Source organism: Cryptotermes secundus, unplaced genomic scaffold (genome assembly GCF_002891405.2).
Source record: "Cryptotermes secundus unplaced genomic scaffold, Csec_1.0 scaffold309, whole genome shotgun sequence".
Taxonomy (NCBI): Eukaryota; Metazoa; Arthropoda; class Insecta; order Blattodea; family Kalotermitidae; genus Cryptotermes; species Cryptotermes secundus.
The window spans coordinates 75224-86764 of record NW_019723305.1 but is presented as its reverse complement, the minus strand read 5'-3'; the positions used below and the strand labels follow the sequence as shown (position 1 = coordinate 86764).

The 11541-nt window shown below is 40.0% G+C and overlaps 1 protein-coding gene across 4 annotated transcripts in view; it reads right to left on the bottom strand.

Annotated features, from left to right (window-relative positions):
* Nucleotides 1-11541, bottom strand: part of LOC111861730 (phosphatidylinositol-binding clathrin assembly protein) — a 56684-nt gene that overhangs the window by 5348 nt on the left and 39795 nt on the right. For 2 of the 4 annotated variants that reach the window (XM_023846536.2, XM_023846532.2), the window contains exon 16: nucleotides 4628-4855. The exons of the other annotated variants lie outside the window; for them this stretch is intronic. In XM_023846536.2, coding sequence (XP_023702304.1) covers nucleotides 4652-4855 — 204 coding nt within the window. In that variant the 3' untranslated portion in view covers nucleotides 4628-4651. The remainder of the gene's footprint in view (nucleotides 1-4627; nucleotides 4856-11541) is intronic. 4 annotated transcript variants of the gene reach the window in all.

Below are 11541 nucleotides of genomic sequence, written 5' to 3'. Positions count from 1 at the left end.
TTTTTTCTTTAATTCTTTCTTTATACTTGTACAATACAATATATAATCCTTAAGCTTAATGTCAGTAGCCAAATCTTTGTATGGAACTGCGAGTTTCACAGTTCCAGTGGCGAGGTGTCCGTTGACTGTGCGCATGCGCACATAGGAAGCTACATGTGAGGCTGCAAGGGAGAGGGAGCACTGCAGGGATGACAGTGCCGACCGGTGCTGACCCTGGCGTGCTGGTGGAAGGTAGTTTTTTTTTACTCCGCGTGTGTTGTGCTTAAAAAATATGAGTTAATTGTAGAATTAGATTATTATCCTGCTTCCAGCTATTCTATTTGATTCATTTTTTTCGGTTCTTTTATTTAACAGAAAACTTTAACCATGGCCTTGCATCCCCGAGAAATAAGTTATGTGACTGTAAGTGAACTTCAACAGCTCAAGTTTTCACAACTGTCTCTCCATGAGAAAGTTGCAGTTAAGAAAGAGGTCGTTTAACACCTGATATTCTAATATCTCAGCCAGGCATAAGCAGGAACAATAAATATATTTGTAGCTTTAATTCTGAATGGTACAAACGGAAAAGTTGGCTTTGCGGCTGTGAAGTAAAAAAATGCACTGTTTTGCTTCCCGTGTTTGCTGTTTGGGGGTGATGTAACATGGACAAAAGATAGTTTTAGAAATATAAACAAAATGAAAGAAAAAACTGGAAAGCATGAGAAGTCAAAGAAGCACGTTGATAATGTAGTTTCACTGTCACTTTTAGGAACTGTAAGTATTAAGGAGAAACTTAGTGAGGCATACAGACTTTCAATCGATGAGCATAATATAAAGGTTAAAAAGAATGGATTTCATTTTTAAATGAATAGATTACGCTTGAACTGTAACAATTTAGGTTAAAGTAAGTAAAAAATGTTTGATTTTGTTCTTTTAGGATTTTATCAAGTTTCTCAATAAATTTTCTTTTTATACATGTTTGTTTCCTTTTATACAATTTTAAAACAAAGGCTACAAATTTTCTGGAGCAGCACCCCCACTAATTTTAGCTACGAGCCGCCACTGGTGGTGATGAACTGTAAATTGTCATGAATTTTGTTTAAAATGGCACAGTTTATTTACTGAAGCAGTGGTTCAATGAACCTTCCTTGATTCATGTGCAGGGATTTTATATTCAAGAATAACCTCAGAGCTGGAATGAGCGATAGGCAAGACACAATTTACCTGATGGTCCTACACCCATAATCTCAAGGAATGACATAGCAGCCACAGTAGTAGTCATAGTAGCAGTGGTATAAAAGGTAACTAGTAATGGTGATGGTAGTAGTAGTAGTAGTAGTAGCAGCAGCAGCAGCTTGGTATGTACATATATACTAGGCATGCATTCCATGTATGTGGCCTGATTTTCTCCCTAATGACTGTTTAATAAATCTGAACTCCTCAGAAGACTAGCTCACACACAGTAATCTACATCTGCAAGTAGAGACTGGGTTCCTTAGACTGTTACAATGGTCCATTCATTTCATCACACATATTTTGGAAACTGTCTCTTGCCTTTGCTACATTTAACATACACAATGATATGGAGGTTAGTTCTATTTCCACTTATCAGTTAGTGAAATGACAACCAGTCATGTGCAGATGAGATCCGACTGCTAAAATACCATAGATTACTCAACTTTCAGCACCATATGATGTACGTGGTGTGTTCAAAAAGTATCGGCCTTCTTTTTCCCCGCATAAACCAATGAAGCGCGGGAGGCTCCCTTCGGTGGAGATGTGGAGGGGACATTCATGCGCAGTCATGAATTTTTTCCTGCCGGCAGAAAGCGTCAGTTGCTGGCAGTCGGCCTATGAGTGAGGACGTGTGGTGAGCGCTCGTCGGATTCCAGTAAGGTGTAAAATGACGGAACAACATGAGCAGTGATAGTGCAACAAATTTGCCAAAAGCTTGGTGATACCCAAGTGGAAACCATTTGCAAGATTCAACAGGCTTTTGGGGACGATGCCATGAGCAACTCATGAATAAAGGAGTGGTACAACTGCTTCAAAGATGGCCGCACATCAGTGGACAGCGAACTGCGTTCAGGCAGACCCTCAACAAGCCGAAATGAGAATGTCATTGAGCAAGTGCAGATTTTGGTCATGGAGGACCGTCATATCACAGTCCGAGAACTAGCGAACGAGATAGGGGTAAACGTTGGATCAGTACATTCAATTTTGACCGAGGATTTGGGCATGAGGAGAGTGTCCGCGAAATTCATACCGAAACTGCTAACAATGGAGCAGAAGCAACGCCACCTGGAAATCGCACAGGACATGCTGGACAATGCAAACAGTAACCCCAACTTTCTGAACACCGTGATCACAGGCGATGAGTCGTGGGTTTATGGGTATGACCCGGAAACCAAGATGCAGTCGTCACAGTGGAAACATCAGACATCCCCGAGGCCAAAAAAAGCACAGCAGGCTGCAGCAATGTCAAGGTCATGCTGGCTGTTTTTTTTTACTCCCATGGGGTTGTGCATCATGAGTACGCACCACAAGGCCAAACCATCACATAGGAATACTACCAGGAGGTCCTTTGTCGCCTTCGTGATGCTGTGCGGCGCAAACAACTGGATCTGTGGGCAGCAAAAACTTGGCAGCTCCATCATGATAACGCACCCGCCCACTCTGCACATCTGATTCAGACTTTCGTCGCCAAACACATCCCTGTGGTTCGTCAGGCTCCCTACTCCCCCGACACGGCTCCATGTGACTTTTGGCTATTTCCCAAGCTGAACACGCCGCTGAAAGGAACCCGATTTGAGTCAAGAGAAGACATCATGCGGAATGTGACGGCCCAGCTGATCACCTTTCCAAAAGACGCATTCCAGAAGTGTTTCCAACAATGGTGGAAGCGCTGGGAGAAGTGTGTGCATTACCAAGGAGACTACTCTGAAGGGGATTAGGGTTTTGTACCTCCAAATCAATAAATGTATTTCTGCCGACCAAAGGTTCAATACTTTTTGAACACACCACGTACTCTGCATGTCAGAAGTGCAAGTCATGTATAGCCATTCACATGCTCAGCATATCAACAATATCACTTAATCTTGGCATCCTTTGCTTTAAAACTGTTAAGATATTCCATAAGTGTTAGGTATGCAGTAAAAGATGATAATCTGAACTTTTTATTACACTTTTATAATGTCTAATCACAAAAGGGCAAGTTAAATATCCTGTCATTTGTCCTCTCATAATGTTTTCCTTCTCACCACCAACTGTTCAGTACATGATTCACTAGTGTTTTCATCTCAAAGATTTTCTTTTTGGCTGAATGGAACCAAGCCATTATATGTCACAACTGCAAATGGCCTTTCATGAATTTGTGTATCATCAAGGAACACAATCAAGTTGAGGATAATGCAGCATTATACATGTTAACAGGTACTGTTTTGTGCTGCCATGTATATCTATTACTGTTTTATAGTGTTATGTCATCAAAGTCATGGTCTAATACTGTTTATTCAATCCAAAAATAATACTTTGTTGTGAATGCCTGCCTCAAGTACTGAATGCAAGACTGTCTCAATATCCTAACAAAGTGCACTGTTACTGTGTGCTGGAGGACATGGTGGTCACACCAGCACGGGGATCAGCAGTGTTATTAAAGGAACAACACAGTGAAAGTTCAGATGATACACAACAGGGATTATTATTCTCATATTCGCAAAGACAGTGAAAACTCTGTGCTAAATGACAGTACTGAAATAATAACTATGAAATGGTGGAATATGGAGTCAGTGGTAAGAGATTTTGAAAAAGAAGGTTATCAAATTATGGTCATCAGAGAAAATGTTTTTACTGGAAGACTGGGGTTACAGGGTGCAGCATGGGACACAAATAAGATCTCAGAAACGTTTTAACTATTCTACAATAAAGAATATGTGGAAGATATAGTAACTATGAGCAACTGTTAAGCACAACAATTTATAAAACTGTGAGGGTTCAACCAAGATCTTCTTTAGAGACTTGGAAACAAGTGACAATGGACTGAATTTACATTGTGATTGGAATGTTTATGGTAACTGAGACAATGGTCAATGTTCTGGATGCTTTAAGGACTATCAAAGCAAGCTGAGTTACTACAGTAATGTAAAAAACATCCTTACATTCTTCAGAAGTTACAAGACTTGAATGCTATGAAATTTTAACAGAATTTGATTATGCGTGCAGACATTCCAGTTATTTCAATCCAAACATACAACCCTTTGTGAATTTAGAGCTTCATCGCCTCTGCCCTTAGATTATTTACAATTTACTTAAATCATACACTCCTGACATGTTAAAATTATGTTACATGATGTACAATGTCTGGTACCACTGTAGGGTAATGTATAGATCTGTATGCCTCACATATGTTTTGTTATAAACATCTGTTGTGAACCAGCCTGTCAGTCACTCTCAAGTATCATATAATCATGATCACAACACACTCAACTGACACACCTGCACATGTTCAAAGCTGAAGCAAACTATATTTTACACTGGACTTAAGAGAGAATGTTGTCATAAGTTAAGCAGAAGCAGGAGGTTCTTTATGCAACAAGTAGGAAACCTTTGCTAATGAATGGTACGTTGAGAAACTAACTATGAAGCCTACCTAGATCCCTCCCTGAGATGAGGTTCACAGTGCTCCAAATGGATCCAATGGAAGTGTTTGTGCCCCTTGCTGTGGTTGCGTTGGAGGCTGTGTTGCTAGGGGTTGCTGCCCCATCACACCAGGTGTTCCCCCTATTCTGGGGCTTCCCATCATTCCGCCACCACCACCTATTATCCCTGCCCCTCCCATCATGGGTGCTGCCACCACTGGCCGCATGCCTTGCATCCCCTGGACAGGTTAGCAAAGAACCTAAGTACACCGAAAAGACGCGCAACAAAGACCAGTTTTCTTGGAACGTTTTAATGTGAATAAAATAAAATTCCTGTTCCTGAACAAGTCCTCTCACATTTTAAACAATGTGAATTCACATTAAAAAATGAAATACTCACAACAAAAAAAAACATTACCTTCAAAATACTTTCATCTTATAAAACTGTGTATTTCGGTATGTTACTACATTCAACATCAACGTTTCTACTCTGTGTTATGAACCCCAATAACACATGGTATTTTCTTTTTAATCAGGAACTATGCATCCAAAATGTGTTCAATCACATACAAGGGAAAACTATAATTCAACAGAAGGTCATGAACCACATCCACCAAGAAACACTGGTCTTTATTATCATGGTCCAATGCAGACAACTGAATACTAATCCAAAATATGAAAATACAACTCAGTCCTATCTGTTTTGAAACTCATCTTTACCATATTTACCCAAATAAATCATGATCTTTCCTCTCAAAATGTAGACTCACTTCAGCTGTAATGCAGAACCAGATTTCTTCCTAGTAACTATTTACTATACAGTTATGAATAAAATTACAAAATTTCAACTTATGCATTTACATTGTATGTTACTGGCATTATCGTTAGTATGAATTATGATTTACAGATAAAATTATGTCACACTCAGCCCAGTGCTGCATGCACTTTATCACCACTAGAAAACTTATTTACATTTTCATACGTGCTGAATGACAAACTGCATTTTGCTTTGTTCACGGTTATATGAGGATTACAATATTATATTTAAGCATCCTGTTGTACTCTACACAATATATGACAAACTCTGTCCTAAGTGCAGCAATTTATTGTAGTTCTTTCATCTTGCTTTCTTCTACACTACATGTTCCAGCCACAAACGGCCATCATCAGGCGTATACTCTCATGTAGCTGCTACACTGCACGTAGTTTAAAATTTAAAAAACACCAGTCTTCCCAATTGTTCATTTTGCCATTGCTAACAGGTTTCGATATATCAGAATCTTCCCCGTTCATATCTGTCTGATATGTACAAAATCTTTGTTAACCTACACATGTCAATTTGATTTTCATAAACTGGCACTTTTAAAAATCTTCAATTCCAATTTTAAAATTTAAAATTCTCAGGGTTACCCGCNTGAGAATTTTAAATTTTAAAATTTGAAAAAAATTTAAGAAATTTTTAAAATTGGAATTGAAGATTTTTAAAAGTGCCAGTTTATGAAAATCAAATTGACATGTGTAGGCTAACAAAGATTTTGTACATTTCAGACAGATATCAGCGGGAAAGATTCTGAAATATCGAAACCTGTTAGCAATGGCGAAATGAACAATTGGGAAGACTAGTGTTTTTTAAATTTTAAACTACATGCAGTGTAGCAGCTACGTGAGAATATACACCTGATGATGGCCGTTTGTGGCCGAAACGTGTAGTGTAGAAGAAAGCAAGACGAAAGAACTACAATAAATTGTTGCACTTAGGACAGAGTTTGTGTCATATATTATATGAGGACTCTTTAATTTTCAGATGCTAACAAACTAAGGAGAAATTCTTCACTTTATATTCAGGTAAATATGGAAAGTATTAGACTGAAATAAACTAAGTTTTACTGTCTTAATTACCTCACTTTTTATACATATAAATGTGCAGGAAATACCATTGTGCAGATCCCAACTTTCTCAGGTCCCATACTTAACATGCCAAAATACCCATTATCAAAAGTGTCGTCAATATCTAAGAAGAAATTTCACTCAACCACAAACAGGGTGTATGTAAATGTTAACTACCATTCTCCTGCAAAACTTATATCTTATTACATGGCTATCAACACCACTCCTTAATGAGATGGCAATATTCTTCAATCTAATATCCCAAGACAAAAAGTAATACTCACACTAATTGAAAATGTCTGTAATTAAATTTACACACTTTAATAAGTTCTACAGTAATTTATTCTTTTCTGTGTGATGAGCGCTGATGACAAATTTGAGGGTTCCATTTATACTTATTGTTAAGGTAAGGGTTATAGCAGACTTGGATGGACCAAAATGAAAATCATGTGAACTTTCAGTGCAATTTTACTGAATAATGCTAAATTTTTGGGAAATGAAACATAAACAGACAAACATGAAATTTTCAACATGTCTTTACACACTTACTGGAATAAATACACATTACTGCAGGCAGCATAGCAGTGTGAAACAAACTGTTTACATTTTGGCATGCTGAAATTAAATTGCATTGGCTATAATATTGAAAAGCAATTAGTGTAACAATGATTTAATAACTAGCAGAACAGAGATGTCTGTTCAGTCTAGTGTGATACCTCCAGGTTGAAAAAAAAACTATAACATGAATGGGATTCAGTATATCTACACCTATCTGAACTCTCAATAGCTCATATGGACAAAAGTGATAGTTTATATGAAGCGAGGATTAGAAGAATTCTTAAATATACATCTCACAGGGTAATATAATATTTTCAAGTACTAGTGCCAGATATTATACTTCTACAATATTTTAAAAATCAGAGAGACTGATAACTGAAGGAGACATTCACAGGAAATGTACACGTTAAAATCACATACAAGTTATCCATTAATAGCAATGTTTCAACCTCCTCCACAGAATGTCAGAAGTGAGTGGTTAGAACCCTTGATTCTTATCTGACAGTTCCTGGCCTGGAGATCAGCTACTCTGACTGATGTTTTACAAGGCTTTACTCAGTCCCTCAAACAGATGTTGGGATAATTTCTTCAAATAAGTCATGACAACCTCCTTCGACAAATTCCTCATAACTTACTACCAATTAACACTGCAAAGTCAAAGGGTGTGAATGACAAAAAAATTATTAGGCCAAACTGAAACAGATAACAGTTGAAATTACATAACCAGAATGCTGAGTAGATATACTGGCAGTTCCCAAACTCAGGTTGCAACCCAAATCAGGGCTGCAAAGGGTCCTCTGAATTGATTTTCCTTAACTGCTGAAATGTGCAGAAGAGGACAAGTCTTGAGGACTGGTGGTGGCCAACACTGACTAAACAGAAAATGGTTGCTTAACAGATTTACAAAGCTGTTTCAAATGAACAAGTAGTGTTGAGTAAGACATAAAGATACACAGAGCACATATACACACTATGAAATTCCTTCAAATTAACCTACACCACAGAAAAGTGGCCACGGCAACTCTATGCCAGCAACTAGCTGAGGGAAAGGCAGATACAGCACTTATTCAGGAACCTTGGTTATACAAGGGTCAAATAAGGGGCTTAACTAATACAAGAGGAACAGTTTACTCTGCTGTACCTGGTAATAATGCGAGATCCTGTGTTTATATCAGGAATCATATTAATGCCTTACCTTTGCTGGAGCTCTGTTCTAGGGACGCAACAGCAGTGAGGATAACATATATGTATCAAGGGGGTAGCAAGGAGCTGACTGTTGGTTCAGTCTACCTTCCATATGACTCAGATGAACCACCACCAACTAAGGAAAGGAGGGACATCATAGACTACTGCTGTAGCAGAAAAAAGCAACTCATCATTGGGAGTGATGTTAACGCGCACATTTTGTGGGGGAGCACCGGCACTAACCCAAGGGGGGAGAGCCTCATGGAATTTCTGGTGAGTTTGAACCTGAATATTCTAAACCATGGTAATGAACCTACCTTTATCGTTTGCAATAGGAAGGAGGTTATTGATTTGACACTAGGGACAAATAACATAGAAAACCTGGTAAGTAATTGGCACATATCTGATGAGCCATCTTTATCGGACCACAGATACATATGCTTTCAAATAGGTAACATATCAACACAAGTTACCTTCAGGAATCCAAGGAGAACCAATTGGGAATCATACAAGGACGACCTAAAGGTGAACCTGGAGATTATTTCGCGAAGTATATGCACGATAATGGACATAGATCGATCTGTTGACCAGTTGCAATGGGCCATCATCTTGTCCTGTTATCACAATTGTCCAGCCAAGATCACTTGCTTACCAACAAATGCACCTTGGTGGAATAAAAAGCTGAGTGGGCTAACAGTTAAAACAAGAAAGCTATTTAATACAGCGAAAAGGACAGGGCAGTGGGACACCTACAAGGAAACCCTCACCTGTTACAATAAAGAGATAGGGAAAGCCAAACGATCCTCATGGAGAAGGTACTGCCAGGAGATCAATGATTTATCAGGGAGTGCCAGACTCATGAGGGTCATGGCAAAACAGGCGACCAATAAGGTCAGCACTATGAAGTTGCCTGATGGTAAGTATAACCAAACTGGAGAAGAGGCACTGAAGGAACTGTTCAGAGTTCACTTTGCAGATTCAACTGGAACCTGGTTGGTCAGGTAATCAATCAATCAAAAATCAGATGGGCGTTAGGTACCTTCAAACCATTTAAGTCTGCAGGAACAGATGGTATTGTACTGGCTCTTCTGCAGCAAGGGGCGGAACATTTAGTTCCACACCTATGCTGCATATTTAGAGCCTGCATGGCGCATGGGTTTATCGCTGCGGCCTGGAGGCAAGTTAAAGTGACATTTATTCTGAAGCCCAGGAAACTTGATTACACAGAGGCTAAAGCTTATCATCCTATCAGCCTGTCATCTTTCCTTTTGAAAACGATGGATAGAGATATTAGGGACGGTACATTGAAAATTCTTCCGCTGCACCGAAACCAACATGCTTACCAAATAGGTAAATCTACTGAAACTGCATTGCATAATGTAGTAACATGCACAGAACATGCTACTGAATATAAGGATATTGACCTTGGAGCATTCCTTGATGTAGAGGGAGCCTTTGACAGAACATCCTTTGATATAATAAAACAGGCTGCTGAGAGGCATGGCATTGAGCCCACAATATCCAGATGGATCTGTGCCATGCGGGAAAGCAGGAATATAAGTACTACATTGTCTGGAGAGACCCTGGGAGCGTCTGTGGCGAGAGGGTGTCGGCAGGGCGCTGTTCTTTCCCTCTCCTGTGGAGCCTTATCATCGATGATCTTCTTTGGGAGCTCATCAGCACAGGACATTTCAGAGTAGGATATGCTGATGATATAGCAATCCTAATCAATGGGAAATTACCGCACACTGTATCAGAGGTCTTACAAACAGCCCTGCATACAGTTCAACAGTGGTGCGAAAGGACAAACTTGTCTATCAATCAAACAAGACTGTGATTGTACCGTTTACTAGGAAGAGGGATATAAAGGGGCTCAAAGAACCAATCCTCTTCAGTAAAGTGATCTGACTATCTGATGAAGTCAAGTACCTTGGATTAACATTAGACAAGGGGCTGACATGGGGGGGGGGAAGAGCTGGCTAAGGCTATTAACAAGGCCTATAAGGCCTTCTGGACATGCAGAGGCACATTTGGGAAGACTTGGGGACTGACACCAAGGGTGGTATATTGGATATACACTGCAGTGTAAGACCCATAATCACCTATGCCGCCACTATATGGTGGTGGCCTAGAGTCAAACTCAAAACAAGTCAGGCAGAACTTAGCAAACTGCAAAGGACAGCCTGCTTGGGAATTATGGGAGCAATGAGAACAGCTCCAACAGCTGCAATGAAAATCCTACTAAAATTCCCTCCACTGCATTTGAAGATGGAAGCAGAGGCCAAGTTAGGAAATTATAGATTATGTTGCAATGATCAATGGAGACCTAAATCCGAAGGTTTTGGACATGCATACATGACTCGGGACATGAAAAAAGAACCAATCCTACAGATGATATCTGATAAAATGCTATCGAAACATGTTCATGATAGACCCTTCATGATCGGATTTCCTGATAGAAGTGAGTGGAAAGAGGGGTTTCAACTAATCTGGTATACCGATGGCTCCAAGACAAATAAAGGCACTGAAGTTGGGGTGTATTGTGATGGAATGAGGCAGAAGCATATCTTCAGCCTTGGTCAGTACACAACAGTATTCCAGGCAGAGGTGTATGCTGTGAAGGCATGCACAGTTGAGAATTCAGATAGGAACTATAGAAATAGGAACATCTATATCCTATTGGACAGTCAGACTGCAATTAAAGCACTTGATACACACCAAATCACTTCAAAACTTGTTTGGGACTGTCACTAATTCCTCATACAACTGGCCAGACATAACAGAATACAACCGATATGGGTGCCAGGTCGTGAGGGTATTGCAGGGAATGAAACTGCAGATCAGCTGGCAAGAACAGGATCTGAACCAGCTTGCGGCATCTCAGTAGGAGAGTACTGCTGGGAATGAGACCGCAGATCAGCTGGCAAGAACAGGACCTGAACCAGCTTACGGCATCTCAGTAGGAGACTACTGCTGGGAATGAGACCGCAGATCAGCTGGCAAGAACAGGATCTGAACAGCTGTTCACAGGACCTGAAACAGCTTGCGGCATCTCAGTAGGACAGTACTGCAGGGAATGAAACCGCAGATCAGGTGGCAAGAACAGGATCTGAACAGCGGTTCATAGGACCTGAACCAGCTGGTAAGAACAGGATCTAAACAGCCATTCACAGGACCTGTACCAGCTTGCGGCATCTCAGTAGGAGAGTACTGCTGGGAATGAAACTGCAGATCAACTGGCAAGAACAGGATCTGAACAGCCATTCACAGGACCTGAAACAGCTTGCGGCATCTC